This window comes from Lipophrys pholis (assembly GCF_963383615.2).
Source record: "Lipophrys pholis genome assembly, chromosome: 9".
In the NCBI taxonomy this organism is placed as follows: Eukaryota; Metazoa; Chordata; class Actinopteri; order Blenniiformes; family Blenniidae; genus Lipophrys; species Lipophrys pholis.
The window spans coordinates 22,192,694-22,212,351 of record NC_137639.1 but is presented as its reverse complement, the minus strand read 5'-3'; the positions used below and the strand labels follow the sequence as shown (position 1 = coordinate 22,212,351).

The window sequence follows — 19,658 nt, the reverse complement described above, 5'->3', positions numbered from 1 at the left end:
CGTTTCTTTTAGCTTTAGGCATATTTATTTATTCATTAAATCACTGTTGGTGTTTCATTTATCATTTAGTAGTGCATATTCTCTCCGACTGTACCTATTTTACACTTTTCCCCCTCCAGTACATCTCCTTCTCTATAGACTCACAAATATTAGCCACACATTATCAAACTTTTCTTCAGAAATTGCACTAATTGTTAATAAGGGCAGGCAGGAAGAGGAGCGAGGATGCAGGCTCTAATATTGGAGCAGCTGGTGGGGGTGTTGTTGACATGGCAACAGGAGGTACAGTTGACATAACGACCAGGGGGTAGTCATAGCTGGCAGGGAGAGGAAGCTATAGGGGGTACAAAGAGAGGGAGCTGTAGGTAGCGTGGACACACTGTATGTGGGACACACTGCAAGTTGCTCTAATCGTTTAGCGTCTCACAGTCTCTTAGGAGGTTTCTGTCTCTGTATGTGAATTAACCTCTGTCTTTTCCATTATGTCTCTTTTCTCTGCCGCTCTGTACCTGTCGCTTTCTCCCGACTTCCATTGTCTCTATGCACTTTCGTTCCATTTCGATCTTTCTCCTCGTCACGCCGCTCCGTCTCTGCTCCCTACCCTACATCCCATGTGCCATTAATACAACTCCACTCTCCACCATGACCCATTACACTTTTCATCCCTCCTCCTCCACCTCCTCTCACTGCTCCTCCTTCCTGTCCTTGTTCCCTCCTCTCCAACCTTTCCTATGTTCAAGGTCTTTTTCCCGTGCAGCTCTAAGCCCTCCTTACTGACACTCATCAATTCCCCCTCTCCCTCCTCTCGTATCTCTGCTGTATCCTCCAGGCATCATGTCCACCCCGGTCTCCCCTTCCCCTTCCCTTTCCCCATTGACACTGGCCTCCCCTGCATCTGCAACTTCCCCCAGTGCCTCCCCTCTGCCCTCGCCCATCTCCCCCCCACCGAGGGTGTCCGTGTTTCAGAGGAAGGGAGCGCTCAAACATAAGAGGATTGTCGAGGTGAAGGACCACCAGTTCACAGCGCGTTTCTTCAAGCAGCCCACCTTCTGCAGCCACTGCACCGACTTCATATGGTAGCGCGCGCACACACACACACACACACACACACACACACACACACACACACACACACACACACACACACACACACACACACACACACACACGTTTACACAGAAACCACCCCAGCAGTTCACAATGCCGCCTCCTCAGGCATCCCACCTCTCTATTTAATGCAGACTCTTTATTTGCACTTCCTTCTTTCTTTCACCCATTCCAGCTGCCTGCTGGAGAAACTACCCACACTGACCCAATCTGATCGCATAACCTCACCTCCACACTGCTGCTGCCCACACAATTCAGGAGTTACTTTGGGAACTTCATGTGCTCCTACACATGCAGACACACAACACACACACACACACTCTAAATGGAGTTCACACACAAACAAGACCTTGAGCAGGGCGTGAGGTTTAGTCACATATAAATGTTTTGGGTTTTACTACATGCAGACATACAGAGGCAAGGTGGGATTTGTGACATACTCAGAGGGAATTGTCTACATCCACATCCCAATAACCATTAACAATATTACTTATTGTGAAAATACAGGAAGTCCAGCATTCAACCAAAAGTAGTAAGATATAATGATAGTAATACATGTGTTATATCAGTCCCAGGTTGATCCACTGAGTTTCACTGTTGATGCATAACAGCGGCTTTGTATTAGACTATCTTTTAATGATTTCTGTCCATGTGATGATAAACTAGTCATTTGAGAGAAAGTCCAAAAATTATTATATGTATACTGGAGCAGTATGACCTCCTCTGCTCCCTGGCTATAAATCACATTGTTTGTGTATGTATTCAAATCTGGAAGGAGCAGTTCTTGTAAGATGTCACTTTCATAAATTTGATGGGTCTACAATGGATAAAGACCGACCAGAACGGATGCAGCTTACCATCTGTCAGTGTCAAAGCCAAACTCAGACAGTCCTGAGCAGAGAAATTACAGGCAGGACGAGGGAGTCCAGACTGATGTTACACCCCCTAATATGGATTTCGATTAAACTGCATAGTGTGAAAGCAGTTGTGCCAAAAACATACACAAAATATATAGAAAGCCAAAAGGATCAAGCAAAAAAAAAATTACAAAAAAGCTTTGTCTGTGCTCTTGAGACTTCAGGCAACATCTTTTTTCCAAACTTTTATCAGCTCCTCTAGAGCTACAAAATGCATAATTGCACTGCTTTCACAGGCTGAGTAGCACTTTTTTAATGAGTCAACTGAACAAAGCTGTTAAATGAACTAAGGTGTTAAGAGTGTTAATTCTAAAACGTAATCTGTTTTGCAGTAATTGATTTTTCGGTGCGTTGATATGTAAGAAAATCTTTTTTTATTAAGTGGTTCCTGCAGGCAGCGCTGGATTCACGGGAGATACTGCTAAAACTTACTCTTGTTCACAAATGTCAAATGTTAGAGGTTTTTTTTCCACATTTCTTTGCGAGGTGTGACATTTCTTCCTATTCTTCATAAGAAACAAAAACAATTTAAAGTAGATTAAAACCAAACAATGTAACAAACTAGTAATTCTGTTATATTCAGGCTCATGCAAAAGGTGAAGCGATACCATTATAGAAAAATCTGTGATTGATATCAAACACATTTATGGAAATAACATTAAAAAGAACAAGATGTGTGTTGTAGATGAACATACGACATGTTTGAATTTTAAATCCTTTGCATTAGTGCATGCATGCCTTTGTGTGTGTAAGTGTTTGTGTGTAGGGACATATGGTGGTGGGGGTATGTTGGATGCTGGCCGCTCCATCTTCCAGAAGCCTCTGGGTATCTTTCAGGACATTTCTCCAACTGGCTGCTGTCTTGGCTGCAGTAGCAGCACTTAGTTCAGGGTGAAAAACCGTCTTCCTTCACACAAGATGTCAGAGCAGCGGCTTTCATCACGGGTGTCTGAGCCCCTGGGAGATTATTAGATTAATTAAAAACTAAGACAATAAATTTGGGAATTTGTTGTTTATAAAGTCAAGGTTCAAAAGAGAATGTGTTTTGCTGCTTTGTGCCATAATTGAGTCAAATTGTCAAAGAAAAGAAAGTACACAACATCACTTCCTGAAAAGTTAGTACGCTGTGTTAAATTCAAATAGAACCAGAGTCTTTTAAATCCATATTTTGTTCCTAAATAAAAGCTTCATACAAGATGTATGGGATTGTATGTACAGGATTTCACTATTGCAAGGAAATTATTAGCATATTGTGATGGCGGAATCACATCAAAACAACTGGAAGATCAGGTGACAACTAATTACGTGTATTGGCCCCCGGGTCAGTAACACAACTGGGTATAAAAGGAACATTTTATGAAGTATGGCTTAGATAAGCAGAGGTTCACCAGTCTGTGACAAACTGTATCTAGAAATTAAGATAATTAGGTGAAATCTTTGGACACTTGTGATCTTCTGTCCCTGAGGCAACAGTGCATTAAAAACAGGTACAATTCTCTATTGGATGTAACTCTATAGGCTCAGTAATGCTTCAATAAATCAGTTTACCATGCGATACATATATGCAAGCTGAGGCTGCATCGTTTAAGGGAGGAAACCAAACGTGGACGCAGTCCAGAAACACCTCCGCTCTCTGGGCTAAACCCAATTCTAAATGGTCTGAGGCAAAATGGAAAACTGTTCTGTGGCAAGATGAATCAAAATGTGAATTCACTTTTAGAGACACAGTGTCCTGCAGACTAAAGCAGAGAGGGTCCATCTAGCTTCTTGAGCAGACGGTTGAAAAGCCTGCATCTGTGACGGTAAAGAGTTGCATCAGTGCCTTTAGTGCAGGCAGCTTACTCATCTGGGAAGGCATCATCAATGCTTAAGTTTTAGAGCAATTTGTGCACCCATCCAGATGTCTCCTGCATATTACAGTAAGACCATGCAAAACCTCATAGTGCATCCATCACTACAACAATGGAAGTGTCCAGGTCGTGGAATCCACATTTTTCAACATCTGAAAATATTCGGTGAATCACTTAATAAAAAAATCAATGCCTAGGTAAAATCCTGCATCCTCTCCCAACAACTACAGCACATATACAGTTGTTAAAAGAAGGGATGCATCACAGTTACACAGTCCCAATTTTTGGGACATGTGTTGTTACCATTAAATTCAAAATGAGCTTATATTTCTTTTATGTAGATATAAAAAGTCTTCACTTTGACATCCAATATGTTTTCTGTGATCTATTATGTATAAGTTATGGTTGTATAGAGTTCCACATGGAAGCATTGTGTTTTTAATCTACATTTAACACAGCATACTTTTTCAGAACTTAGGTTGAATCATATCTCATTAACATCAGCGTTCTTAAAGTAACATTTCTGGCATTCGTACTCAAAATTGCTCAATTAAGAAAAAAATAAATACTAAAGCAACTAATTTATAATTCTTATTTGACTAAGCATGAAAAGCAAATCCATTACTACTGGTATTAATAAAGGTGAAAGTTCCAGTCGATTGTCCCAGTAAACCCTGTCAGTGTGCCAGCATGCACAATAACATTAGTCTGACACTGAAGCAGCTAAATGGAATCCGGCCATAATATGTTTTAATATTCACCCATGTATTAAAAAAATAAATTAAAAAAATGTGACATCTAGTTTGGGTGTTTTGGGTGCAACTTTTTTGTTTAATTTCTCTTGATTTGTTTTAATCCATCATTAAATTTAAAACTGAGTTTTCCTTTTTTTTTTTTTTTTTTTATGAACTCCCTGTGATATCTAGCCAGCAAAGCAACACTGTGACTGCCTTCCTTAATCCATATCTGGTAGTCTAATGCTCTCTGCTGGTCAGAAAGCAGAACTGGCCTCGTATGCATGGTGCTGCAGACACACACTTCTGCTGAATACTGATCAAGGATCGGATTACCCTATGCAACCTCATCTATAATTATTACTCAGCCAGATGGTGAACTGATTGTAGATCAGTGATTATGGTCAGTTTCCTGCGAACCTCTGTGCTTCTCCAGTATGATTGTAGTGGAGGTCTTGGTGGTGTCTCGTTTGTCTGCCTTCTTAAACCTCCTAATCAAAAGTTGATTCACCGTGGGCATGCTGCTGAGTGGACTCTTTAGTCAATCAATGGCTTTAATTATTCAATTAAAGCTCTAAGGAGATACTACAATCCGGCCACCATTGCAGTTCTACAAACAGAGGAGTAGCCTTTGTGCGTGTGTGTGTGTGTGTGTGTGTGTGTGTGTGTGTGTGTGTGTGTGTGTGTGTGTGTGTGTGTGTGTGTGTGTGTGTGTGTGTGTGTGTGTGTGTGTGTGTGTGTGTGTGTGTCCAGAAAAAGGAACAACACTCAAACTTTACACATAATGACTTTGTTTATCAAGTTATTATAGATTCTAACACAGCCAGCAGTGGTTGCCTCCTGATAAGAATGGTTGCACTTGAACTGATACCATACCACACAAAACAATGCGGCAGCACTATCTAAAGTAGCACATTTCACCTTAAAAAATAACTAAAGTGGATTGTGTTTGTGTCTAAATAAATGTCTCTTTCTCTTTCAGGGGCATTGGAAAACAAGGATTCCAATGTCAAGGTAGAGAAAAATGCAGCTTCTTTCTCCTCTTTAGCTCCTTTTAATCTTCTTGATTGTGTGTCTTTGAAAAACATGTTAGATTTTGAGGCGCCTCTCTGTTTTCTCTAGTTTGCAGCTTTGTAGTACACAAAAGATGTCACGAGTTTGTGACCTTTACTTGTCCTGGATCTGTGACGGCCCCAACACCTGACGTGAGCAGATGAGTCTCGTCTCCATCATGCTGCATCCGTTTATGCTTTCGAGTTTTCCATTTTCGTCAAGACCTCCCACCATCACCACCATGTTTAACCGCTGGCATGTTGATGGAAGCACATGTGCCTGACTCATTCGTCAATCCATACGTCCACTGAGTGAGCTTGTCCCATTCGTGACGTGTGCACTCATGTCACGCCATCCTGCAAGGCTCCAGAGATCTAGGGTGTAAGGAGGAGTAGGGAGACACAGGTGGAGGGTGGGAGAGGCTGATAAGAGTGAGAATTACAGTGGGGAGAAAGCAACAGTCTGCTCAGGCTTCCTCTTTGAGGATTTCAGGGAGATTTGTCTTTTTGCTCATGTTTTTTCTTTTTTTATACCTACCAGCCAAATAAACCAAGAGTAGATGCCTCTCAAATAAACTGCTATAGAATTGAGGTCAAGGGATGTGTGTGTGTGTGTGTGTGTGTGTGTGTGTGTGTGTGTGTGTGTGTGTGTGTGTGTGTGTGTGTGTGTGTGTGCGTGTGCGTGTGCGTGTGCGTGTGCGTGTGCGTGTGCGCGTGCGTGCGTGCGTGCGTGCGTGCGTGCGTGCGTGCGATTCACATATTGCTCCATAGTCGCTCCGGTATTGCTCATTTTTTTCCAAAGTAGAAATAAAGGAGCCATTAAAAACACTAGATTGGGATTAGCAAGGTATCTCCCATAAGTCTCCGCAGGTTGGCTGGCGTCGATCTTGATGATAGATTGTTAAACTCAGTTATTCCAGAGAGACTCAGAGTCGAGCTGCCGCTCTTCTACATTGAGAGGAGCCAGTTGAGGTCATCCAGGCTTTTCATTAGGACGCCCCCTGGTGGCCTCTCTTTAGTGGTCTACCAGGCACGTCCATCTGGGTGGAGGCCTCAAGGTTGGCCCAGGACTCGCTGGGGAGATTATATCTTTGGCTTGATCAGGGAGCGTCTCAGGGTCCCCCCAGAAGAGCTGTGAGAAGTTGTGGCAGAGAGGGACACCCGGGCTCTACTCTTTATCCTGCTACATTGACCCCAAACGGACGAAGTGGGACAGAAGATGAATGGATGGATAGATGGATCGGTCAGAGCAATGGAGTCCAAACAAATAGAGTTGGACTCTGAGTTGATTGGTGCAGAGGCTGGTGTCTTCCTCTGCTTCCGTGGCAGTACAGGCTGACGACAGGACAGGCGTTAAGTTGATGAAGGTGGTGTGCGGATCGTTTCTCCAGGGGTACCAGGGCTTTAAGTATGGAGGAGTCCAGTGCATGGCGATAGCTGCTGTCAGCTTAGCCAAACACACGATGAACCGCGTGTTCATGTGGGAGAGGTGCGATCTTGATCTCTTTGAGCTCTGTGGCGTCAGTATCAGTGGGGCTGCCAGTCCAGCGCTGTCCGCTTTATTCTGTGAAGATTCATGTCATTGAGATGACTTCCCCCCAACAAAACATTCACTGGGCAAAACCTCCGCCACTCCCAGCTCCCCCCTGAGCGCTGCTCTGTGCGGCTGCAACCGATGGGTCATTCGGGATGGAATTTCCCGTCTGGGGATTAATACAATGCTATAAAAATTCAAAAAGATAAAAACTAAATAACAACAGAGTCCTCTTTTCAACAGTCAGCCACCTACTTCAGCCTCCTAAACCCTCCAGACATTTCCACCCACCATGGCACTGCCTTCCTGGACTTCTTCAGCTCCAAAATCAACTCCATTCACCAACAACTGACCCAACTAACCTCCATCTTTACTGTTCCATCTCCAACCTCCCATTTTCAAAATACTACAAACGGTGGTTGCTGCCAATTACAGTCCTTCCTCGACGTAAACAACCTCCATGAACCCTTCCAGTCCGGTTTCCGTCCAACACTGAACACTGAAACGTCCCTAGTGAAAATGAACAACCACCTCCTCCGTCAGCTGACCGACTACTGACCATCCTCCTCCTCCACCTCAGCTTTCAACACCACCTCCACCCACTACTCCTCCTCCTCCACCTCAGCGCAGCATTGGGATGAACAGGAAAAGAAGAAAGTAACGAGGGATGATGATAAAATCAAACCTGATCGACACACAATTAAACAGCAACTATATTTCAACACACGTCATCGTTTCAGTCCCTCATTTGACGCTAAAAGGTGAAATGATGAGGGTTGAAGCGATGGCGATGGCGATGGCGGGACGACGGGGGGACAATGGCAGCGGCAATGATCATCACCTCGTGTGTCGTTTCATTCAAACATCAGTCGACTGAACCGACGGCAGATTACTGACGAACAATCATCAGATTCACACACACACGGACGCACGCACGCACACGCATAAGTGTGTGTGTGTGTGTGTGTGTGTGTGTGTGTGTGTGTGTGTGTGTGTGTGTGTGTGTGTGTGTGTGTGTGTGTGTGTGTGAGAGAGAGGATGAGATAGTGAAAGGAACACACACACAGGGATAGAGGAGAAACAGGGTGACAGGGTTTTTAAATAGCGACTCAGAGCGACGAGGGAGAGAAAACAGTTTGGGAGAAGGTGGTGTACTGAGCGTGGTGGTGGGGTGGTCTGATGAGCTGAGGAGAGATAAAAATGATTCATCTCCCTCTGTGCAGTAGATACACTCTCATACTGGCTCATACACATGCAGCCCTGCCTGGATGCAGTCTGTGTCCTCTCCTGATGGAGAAATCTAATTGGCTCATCCATGAATCTCACACTTACCGTCTCTTTTCTAATCATACTCTGCATGTTTGTGTGTAAATGTGTGTATGTTGGTGTGTGCTCTCATTGTTTCTGTTTTATTGCAGGACCTGAAGAGTCGGCACACATTTAAGATCCAAACGTACTCCAGTCCCACATTCTGCGACCACTGTGGCTCGCTGCTGTACGGCCTCATACATCAGGGCATGAAATGTAACAGTGAGTTTCATCAGACTGCATTATGGCCCTGCACCGCCGTGTGATATATCCCTGCGCGTGTGGACTCAAAATAACTGTGATGCGCGGACAAAAAATCCATTCACATGGCCAATTTAGTGCGATTTGAGAAGAAAGTGTTTTGCCGCTGTTGGTAAAAAGGATTTAACAGTTTGTCAAATGTGCTAATTCACTTTTTTGACAGGTTCGATGAAAAGTTTGGCAATCAACAGAAACTCCAGAAATATGCTACATTTTGTTGTCTGACATAAAGTCTTTCATAAAACCACATTGAGCGCAGATTGATATAGATGAACAGTATTCTCAGTGAAGTAAAGTCGCCCTGTAAATAATTACTGAAAGATCTGAACATGGCATCATCTTTTCTAATGCTACACAAACGTTTTAATAGATATGCTTTCGCAATATTTCAGTAGATGTTATTAGAATAGAAAACCAGGGGTTGTAACTTTCAAAGATAAAATATTGTAGATACTTTAAATCTTTTGTTTAATCTTCTGAATATCAAAATAACTACGAAAACAATTAGAGTTTTTCATTGTATCTTATTTTTTGAGAATCACCAGTCTATTTTGTGTCTCTTTGAATGGTGAGGTTGTGACATGAACGTCCATCGGCGGTGTGAGACCAGCGTCCCGAGCCTCTGTGGCCAGGATCACACGGAGAAGAGAGGAAGAATCCATTTGACCATCAGGGGAGAGAAGGAGGATGTCTATGTTACAGGTGAGCAGACCTGCTGGATTATTGGAACTGCGTTTCAACCCAAGAAGCACGTCTCCACAGGTAATGAAAAATCTGTCTCCCTCTTTATTATTCTTCCTTCCCTCCAGTGCGGGAGGCTCGTAACCTGATGCCCATGGACCCAAATGGCTTGTCAGACCCGTATGTTAAGCTGAAATTGATTCCGGACCCAAAGAGCCACAGCAAACAGAAGACTAAGACCATCCGCTCCACACTCAATCCCGTCTGGAATGAGAGCTTCACCTTGTGAGTCTTTGTGAACTTTAATCAAATTGTAAAATTTGCTGGGCTTGAGCATGAAATTCGCTGAAGGTCATTCAAAGCACTTCTAAAGAAAAAAACTCTCTTCACATTCACATTTTATGATAATCAGTAGAAACATGATTTTCTGCAAAATGCCATTCAGCTGTAAATCAAAATCATTCGTTGCATTGAGTGAAATTTCCCCGATCAGTTTGACGGTGTTGCTCCACAGCTCAGTGCGCGGCCATCAGTGGGACCGCCGTCTGTCAGTGGAGGTTTGGGACTGGGACCGGACATCTCGGAACGATTTCATGGGAGCCCTGTCGTTTGGCGTGAGCGAGATCTTCAGGCGTCCCATCAGCGGCTGGTTCAAACTGCTGGCTCAAGACGAGGGAGAGTATTATAACATTCCAGTACCAGACCCAGACCTGCAGGTAAACATCACTTTGTGGTGACAAGAATAAAAAAAATAGGTTATTTATATCGGCATTCAACAAAGGATTTAGAGGATTTAGGATTTAGAGGATTTATGTTGGTGTTGTAGCTCAATAATTAGATAATAAATTACAGAGTGAACTCCACTCCTCTGCTTCACTCCACATCCACCAGGGTGCAGAATTGTTCTGCCTCACCATCCACAGTTTGGGGCAGGTGCAGGTTCGGTTTTTCAATGGCGCCAATGTTTTATGTGTCTGTGTGTGTGGGGTGGACGGCGTGGAGCCATTCATCTCTCAACCATCTCTTTATGCTTCTCCAGGAGCCTCTGCCAGATGCCACTACGCCCTCTCTGCCTCAGGTGCTACCTGCCCCGCTGTCTGAACCGTTCCCCATGTCCCTGTCCCTCACCCCGCTGCCACCCTGTCCACCAATACACACCCCAGGCCCCTGCACAGTCAAAGTGGGTTTGCATGACTTCAACTTCCTCATGGTGCTGGGGAAAGGCAGCTTTGGCAAGGTAATCACAGTCGCCTCGGAGATAAAATGTCATCTCTCTGCACACAATCACTGTTTCTGATCCAACACCAGTAAGTGATATTCAAAGAGGCCATTCATGCTGAAAACAACAAAGATTATTCTGGGCTTTAAATAATTTCTACTATCGATGGACTTGACCTTCAAGTGGCATTTCATGGAGCAGCTTGTGGGCTCAGAAAGGCAGGATTTCTTTGAAAAAAAGGAAAAAAAAATCATCCTGTCTTACTAACATGTTCGTTGTCTCTCCTACTGCCAAATGATTCATTTAACCCTTCGCTTCTTTTGTGTTGTCAGCAGTCGTGAGCACAGGCTGGCCGGCTTCCCACATGCCACACAGGCAGTCCTCGTGGAGGTGTTCATTTCAAGGGAGCCTCTGCTCTCCATTTTCTCTTTAATTCCCCAGTAGATGAGGCATAATGAAGACAGGGGAGTTTTGAGTCCTTCTTCCTCCGCTGAAATCCCCATGTGCTGTTTCATAACTGTCAGAGGAATGTCTACAGAGGACAGGAGAAATAGACTTGGCTTACGTAAGAAGTGAGAAAAAAAAAAAAAACCCGACCCAAGAAAGGAGAGACAGACCCCGGGGCTGCCGAGTGAGGGAAAGTAAGGAGGAGACAGACACAGATAGAGAGAAAGCGAGGATTACTAAGCTGCAGAAAATGACAAAATGACCAAAAAGAAAATGGGATGACAAGAGCGGAGAAGAGAGAGTGGAGAAAAAGTACACGCTTCTGAGATGTGTAATATTCTGAAAGATGATGGGTCCTATTTGAGTGTGAGTTAGTTTGGAACTTGGAGGCAGAATTACAGGAGACAGCAAGATTTCTCTCAGTGACTGGTGGCTCATCATCAATAGTCCCACACAAACACTCACAGTGAATGCACATCCACAGCTTCCTTCACGAAGCAAGTCACATTGATCTATAAAAAAGGAAAGAGTGTAATTTTCTGTATCCGCCATTATTTGAAAGTAAAATGAGATCCTTTATCTCCCTGAACCAGTGACCATTACAGCGCAGCACTGGAGACGGGCCCGGCAATTTGAAGCAGTGTTGTTGTCAGCGTTTTGCAGCGCTCTCCATGATAACTTTCTCACTAAAACCGGGGTCACATGACTCTCATTGTGGAAAATTATAGTGTCATTAGCACTCAGAGCTGCCCACTAGCAGCCAATTTCATGGGAGTGGGAATATATCTGCACAATGTGTTTTTAATGTCTGATAAAAGCATGAGACCGGCTTGGCTTTTTCCACCGAAGACGTTAATGAATGTTGGAATCTTCAACCTCAAATCAGCTTTAATTAAACATTACAACCAGCTATTTTACTATGTCGGAGTGAAATGTGCGTGGTGCTGAACTTTTTTCCATCCATATCTTGTGATAATTTTTCCGGCTGCCATGCACTGTGTTATGTATATCTCAAGTTTTCAAGTTCCAGCGCCATGTTGAACCTATTGCCATGCATAAAAGCAGCCGGATGCCTGTGAATGTGCCTAAAAAGTGCATAGATTCAATAAAATCAAAGAACTAGTTCTCTATGATCTAGAGCACCTTGTCAGTCATAACACAATGACCTAAAAACACTCTGAGCTGATAGCACTACAGTACAGTAGAGACGGGGATGAAGCTCAGAGGTCCTTTCAAGCTGAACTCACTTGTGTAAAAGTACTGAAATCAAAGGAAACTTCAATTTGGTTGCAATGCTGGTGGCATCAAGGGGCTTCTGAATCCCTCTGTAATCTCATTGGCCTTGCTGTGTACCTGTCTGAAAGTACAGATCAGAACGTGTAGGGGTAGACTTAATGTGTCTCTGATTTCTATATTAGATATTTCTGTGTGTTTTCCACTGAAAAGTCTCAAGTAAATGTTCTTCTATGTGATGATGCTGTTTAGATTAAGTTGAGTAGCTCAGTAATGTCACTCCAGAAGCAGGTACAGACGAGGACATTGAGACTTAGGGGAAATGTTCAACCCAAAAAATAATGTTGACGGTAAGATTTGAAGATGCCATATACAATCTCTTTTCTCAAATGAAGAAAGAAAGAGAGTATAACATTGCATTCTTATCACTTTTGGATAAAACCCCAAGTTTAACGTTTGTTTACCCTTTGCCTATACCGATTAAAATATTCTGGATACCCCCCTGGTTTGACACAGATTGCTGTCGTGTCAATTGTGTGAGACATCAGAGTGAAATTTAAAGGTGTTTTTTCAAGACCATCAGCACGCTTTCTTTTCTTCCATCCAGCTTTCGGTGTGGAGCTGTTTATGAGTGAACATTTTGTTTATTTATGGATCTCTGCAGAGTGAAGAAATACAGCAGCTGCTGTGAAATTCTCAGGATCCATATCTGTCTCCTTGTTGGCCCACTAACTTCTCTCCTCTCTCTCTCTCTCTCTCTCTCTCTCTCTTTCTCTCTCTATTCCAGGTGCTGCTGGCGGAGGAGCGAGGCAGCGAGCGTCTGTTTGCAGTCAAAGTGCTGAAGAAAGACGTCCTCTTCCAGGACGAGGATACAGAGAGCGCTCTGGTGGAGAGGAGGGTGCTCGCCCTCCAGTCCCGCCCTCACTTCCTCACATCGCTCTACTGTGCTTTCCAGACCGAGGTGTGTGTGTGTGTGTGTGTGTCCCGAAGGAATCACAGAGCTCACATTACAATGTCCAGCTGCCTGACATTTTGTCTCCCAGGAGTTTTATTTCTTAGTCCAGGTTTTACAGCTTTCGATTAATAAATGTATTAATTAAACTCGCTTTCTTCAACAAGGTCCTCGGTCCTGAAGGAGAGATTTTAACAAATTGGCTGTTAAGTTGAACAAAAGGTGATTATGCGTGATTAACTTGTCCCTGTGTGTGCATGTGTGTGTTTTGTTTCCACAGGACCGGCTGTATTATGTGATGGAATATGTAAATGGGGGAGACCTGATGTTTCACATTCAGATAGTCGGGAACTTCAAAGAGCCTCACGCAGCGTATGTAGTCAAAAAGCTCTTTTCTCAAGCCTTTAATCACCGTCCTCATCTACACACGGTCTCATTTCCTGTCTTTCTTTCATCCTTTGTTCCTTCGCATGCACACACATCTCTCAGCTTTGTTCTTCATACCTGGTGAAGTCATCTACTCAAGCACCCCCCCCCCCCCCCCCCCCCACCCCACCACCACCACCAACTCTCCCCTCCCACTAATCTCATCTTTTCAGCTACATTTTCCCTCCCCTGGCTCTTCATGTAATCAATAATCTTTGATCAATCATCTAAAACTAATTCTTACTCTGTTGCTCATCTGCGTCTTTCTTTCTTCATTTTCTGCCTTTCATCTACTTAGTTACTTTCGCTTTCATCAGCCTCTGGAGCTCTGCTCCCTCTTGTCATCATCCTCTTTTGAATTAGCTGAAACCTTGGTCAATTCTCTGGAAGATAAAGTGACCACTTGTGAGTGACCCCCCCTCTCCTTGCTCTCTCTCCGTGCAGGTTTTATGCAGCAGAAATAGCGGTCGGCCTCTTCTTCCTCCACAGTAAAGGCATCATCTACAGGTGAAGAAGTGGCCAGCGTGTCTGACGTGTCCCGGTTTGGTGCAAAACACGGCCGTGACATTTATCATGTCTTGTGTGGGTAATGATGGCTATAAAGATGTTATCTATCAAAATGATTCATGCGTGTGTGCGTGTGATCTGTCTCCCTCCTTCTCAGGGATCTAAAGCTGGATAATGTGCTGCTCGACAGCGAGGGCCACATAAAGATTGCTGACTTCGGCATGTGCAGGGAGGGGATGTTTGAGGGCGACACCACACGCACCTTCTGTGGCACTCCCGACTACATTGCCCCCGAGGTACACTGACTCCTGCCCTGACTCCGTGAGCCACAGCCACTCCTAAACTTTCCCTCATTTGTTCTGGAGATGTTTTGTCTCACCCTCTTTCTTCGCTTGACCTGATGCGCATCAGGGTGGGGTGAAGAGTTGGTTCGCCGCTGCTCCTCTTGCCTCCTCCGTCCTCCTTGACCTTGTCAGCGTTTTTGAATAATTAACTTCACTTGATTCAATTAGCAGTGGTGTGGGCCTGTGTTATGAGATTGTTGCATATATGAATCACCAGTGTCCTTAAGAGAGCTTGTGATACCAGAATAATACAACCTTAACTTGAACAGTAAAAATATATACAGATGTATACATCCGTGTGTGTATATCACTGTGCATGAGTAATCAGTATTTTATGTGACCAACGATTGGATTTAAAGCAGCGTCACTTCTTCTGAGAAAACTTCAACACACTTTTTAAAGGAACTTGCAGTCGTAAACTCAACGCTGATCTTTTGTGGATGTATTCTGGTTCACATCCCTCTGTCGCTTCATGTAAACTCACACAGACGACCAGATCTCTGTGGCTTTACACTGAAAGCAGCTCTTAATAAATGCTGGCTTTATGTTTGGGCTTGTTTTCCTCTACTGCAGAATAAATTTAGAGCCAGTCTGATGCCTTCCTGCTGGTACTTACATGATGGATAATTAGCATCGTATTATACCAGCCTAAAACTTTGCCACCATGCTGTGTAATAGCTTGTTTTGCTGTAATTTTGCCTCCATTCATATAGTCTAATCAGATAACACTTTCTAACATGCCTCCGTTAGGCAGGATGAGAGAAAAAAAAATCCACAGTCCTTCTTGCTAATTTGAAGTTGATATAAAACTGCAAGAGTCTTGGTTTAGTGAATTAAGAGGGTATCACATATAGTTACAGCCCTTTTATATAAAAAAAAAAAGCCAAACACTATCTCTCTTTGTGTTTGCCCGAGCTGCGTTTCTGTGGTGAACTGCAGCAGCGGGACAGTGCAGAAAAGAAGCAATGGTATAATAAAGAATACTAACAATCTTGCTTAGCTTTGGCAAAGGCAGCAGCATATTTTTACATGTAAGGATGACTGTGGATTTTGTTCTGGAAAAATATAAAAGATTTATGACCTTCCATCTCTTAAGCTAATTAGCTCCTCTGTGAGAAAGGCAAACTCCTTCAAAACACCCAGAAAAGTCGAAAAGGCAGTGATTATTGTCAAAAGCTAATGTCAGCCACTCTGAAATGCTGAAAAGGTGGAGGTGGTTTTGCTTGACACCCTTTTGAAATACAAACTGTAGCTGCCTGCCTGGATCATGTTTACCTTACAAATCATTTGAAAAATGTATGCGTGCCACTCCGTGTGAAGTGATCATAAACAATTTATTTCAGAGGAATGAAGGAGCCTCTGTGGTTGGCGGACTTTTCAGTCGAGAGATAGAGGCGAGCAAGGGAGTCAGGATGTGACTGTCGTGCACGTCTTTGATATTGAAAACCTTGCTATGAAGCCCCTGGGCATCGACTCTCTTATGTAAACACCCATCGATTCTCCCACATCTGCCATTTTGGAAGAGACACAATATATTTCCCCAGGGGCTGGAAATTGTTCCCACACGCCGGACCAATGCTCCTCCCCTCATGCCTAAACACACACACACACACACACACACACACACACACACACACACACACACACACACACACACACACACACACACACACACACACACACACACACACACACACACACACACACACACACACACACACACACACACACACAGAAATCCAGAGTCATGTGTTGATTATTTTATTATAGTTACCCTCCCTGCTGCTCTCTCCACTCTGTTTCCTCCCCTGCAGTCTCTGATAGCTGCATCTCATCCAAGCAGCAGGCCGCTACAACCCTGCTTTCCCCGGCACACCCTGCCCTCTTTTTTTTCTTATCTATACACGTCCATTCTTCTCCTCTTATCTTTCCTCCTTTTTAAAAAATTTTTTTTTTTTAGATTGTGGCATATCAACCCTATGATAAAGCAGTGGACTGGTGGTCCTATGGTGTACTGCTGTATGAAATGCTGGCCGGACAGGTAACAGTCACTTCAAACCCCAACAACAGACATGCACGCACAGACTCATGAGCCTCCGCCGCTTGTTCTTTGTAATCATTTCAAAACACTTTCATTTGAAATTCCACTCTATTATAGCATGTGCTATCAATTTGCCCAGAGGCTTGTGGTGAAACTCAGTTTTGAAGTCGACTCGTCTCTTTTTATAATTTTTTTCTTTCAAGCCGCCATTTGATGGTATTGATGAGGAGGAGCTGTTTCAGTCCATAATGGAGCAGAGCGTCTCATACCCCAAAAGCCTATCTCGTGAAGCTGTCGGTATCTGCAAGGGAGTAAGTTCATTTCTTTTCTCTCACTTTCAGCACTTACAACATTCAACTTTAAGTGTACATGACCCAGAAAAATAGATCATGATAGAAAAAGAATAAGTGAGGTTTAATACTCATATTCAAGTTCTGTGAAAAGACAGATTTGTAATGTAAATGTAAAAAGAACAAAATAGACTGCAGTGAACAACAACCCAATGAAACAAGCATGACAGTTGCAGGCCTTTAAAGATATTACTTGTCATTGTCCATTACAGACTGTTTGACAAAGGTTGACATTGATGTTGTACATGTCATTTTTCAAGATCCACAATCACTTTTTAGTGGATCACTGAAAAGACAGGATGACAGGATTTTCTCACTTGTGCTGCGTTAATATGGAAAAGTAGCAGTGTCTTCTGTTCATACTGTGTCTGGGTGCGATCAGTCTTAATCTCCAGCCTGAGTTTTGTTTCTTGTGTTTGACTATATTGTAAACACATATCATTTTGTGTGTTTATCTCTTGATGCCTGAGAGTTGTGGGTCCTTCTTTTGTTTACTCGGATGTGAAATACAAATATTTGAATTGTTTTGTCCAGCCTGCTTGAAGTAACTTTAATCAATGTTGGCGGAAGGCAGATTATATTTATCTACGTCTCCCACAAACCTTCCAGCAAGTTGTACCCTGAACATCAGTATCACATTGCTGTATTGTTAATATATGTTTTCGTAGTTTAGAATAAACCTGGAGGAGCTGGCTTCTCAATGAAAAAAAAAAAAAAAAAAAAAAACAATGTCCACTTTCCTGCGCCAGTGTTTCTTGTCTGCATTTTATATGAAATAATATCTAAAGGATGTCAGTGCTCGGTGTAGTTATTGGCTCTTTGTTGGCCTCTGCAGGCATATGAAGGAAGTAATCAAAAACTTTCTTTTACACATGCAAGTTATCAGAAATTCTCCTGCCTAGATTATGTGCATATAATACAAGAGTTTCAGTAAATGAAGTGACTTTGTGAGGTTTCCACTGTTTCCGCTGTTAATGTGAACGAGCAGTGAGTGTCATACCTCTTATAACCAAGTTCTGATGTTTACATACCGAAATGCCAAGACACCTTGATATTCATGCACCTTCTTGACTCAGCTAAAATACAACATGTGTTTGCTGGCTCTGTGTTTGTGCATCTACAAAAAATAAAGGCTTTTTTTTTTTTATGTTGAATTACTCTTTAAAAAAGGTCAATGTTTAGAGTCATGAAATGTGAATCCATCCATCCCTTGTAGCACATTTATCCAACACGGTCTGCAGCCGATGCCAGCTGCGGGAAAAGACAGCAGCAGGTCATCAGTCCCAGTGATTGCTCTAATTTCACTCACCCTCCTTTTCTCCGCTCTCACCGCAGCTCCTGACCAAGCACCCGGCCAAGCGGCTGGGTGGAGGAGAGGAGGCGGAGAGGGAGATCAGGGAGCATCCGTTCTTCCGCTGGATTGACTGGGATCGTCTGGAGAGACTGGAAATCCAACCTCCCTTCAAACCCAGAACTGTCAGTTAAACAGAGAGACGTCTTTCTTTCTTTCTTTCAAGTATTTTTTTTCCAAGTCTTTCTTTCAAGTGTTTCTTTGTCCCGCTTTCTCTGGATCTCTTCACTCGGTCTCTCTCTCTCTCTCTCTCTCTCTCTCTCTCTCTCTCTCTCTCTCTCTGAGGACACTTTTAGGGAATTGGAGCTGTCACTTTCTTCCATCTGTCTCCTCTCTCTTCCGATTCTCACGCTGTCCGTCGCTGCCTTGCTTTTTTTTACTCTCTCAGACATGCTCACTATGTTACCTTTCTCATTTCCTCCCCTCTCTCTCTCTCTCTCTCTCTCTCTCTCTCTCTCTCTCTCTCTCTGTCTCTCTGTCTAAATGCCCCCCCCCCCCTTCTTCCTCATTCATCTCTATTGTCTCTCCTTCATCACCTCTGCTGCTTTTCTGGAGATGGGCTCTGAGGAGTGCAGACATAACAGACACGACCTCCTGACCTCAGGGTCTTGCCTACTCCTCCCTTATGCAAATGTATCTCATCATTAGCCCGCCGCACGCCAGTTTGCTGCCCGGCTGCCCAAAGGCGAGGTGTTTCCTGAGAGAGCTGAGCATGCTCAAGGGTCAGAGGCCAGGCCCATTAATCAAATGAGATTCATATCATCCTGCAGAACGGCTGTCAAATGCCATTAAGGAGCTGGAAAAAAAAAAAGATGTGACTAAGCATTTGCCGGGCAGTAGGTGTTTCTCTGCAGAGGGAAAACGAAGGTGTGGGTGGTAATAAGTGATGTGTAGGAGCATTTATTGACATTTCTTATGTTTATGGTTCACCTGGAAAATGACAAAAAGTTGAATGTGGATACAACAACGTATGTGTGAGTGCGTGGCCTCATGCGTGACCTCTTCTTCTCCAGGGTGGGAGGAAAGGCGAAAACTTTGACAAGTTCTTCACAGCGGCTCCGTCTGCGCTCACTCCCTCCGACCCGGAAATACTCGCAGCCATCAACCAGGAAGACTTCGAGGGCTTCTCTTTCCTCAACCCAGCGTTTGCCCCATCACCGCTCACAGCTGTTTGAAAGCGTGTACTCCGTTTACCCTGTTATTCCTATTCCAATAGTAGTTTTATAGCAGAGAGTTTTAACATGAGAACTAGCAGTGAGTGTCACACCTCTCATAACCAAGTTCTGACGTTTACATTAAAAATGCCAAGACACCTTGATATTCATTCACCCTCTTGACTACACC

The 19,658-nt window shown here is 43.6% G+C and overlaps 1 protein-coding gene across 1 annotated transcript; it reads left to right on the top strand.

Annotated features, from left to right (window-relative positions):
• Positions 1-834: 834 nt before the first annotated feature.
• prkcg (protein kinase C, gamma) lies at positions 835-19,489 on the top strand (the record flags this gene model as incomplete). The annotated part of the gene is made up of 16 exons (XM_080471149.1): positions 835-1,076; positions 5,591-5,622; positions 5,731-5,813; positions 8,613-8,724; positions 9,337-9,465; positions 9,573-9,729; positions 9,959-10,160; positions 10,484-10,681; positions 13,131-13,304; positions 13,576-13,667; positions 14,166-14,228; positions 14,386-14,524; positions 16,533-16,613; positions 16,817-16,924; positions 18,299-18,439; positions 19,328-19,489. 16 exons carry the CDS (start codon positions 835-837, stop codon positions 19,487-19,489), a joined length of 2,115 nt encoding a protein of 704 aa, XP_080327275.1.
• Between the last annotated feature and the right edge of the window lie 169 nt (positions 19,490-19,658).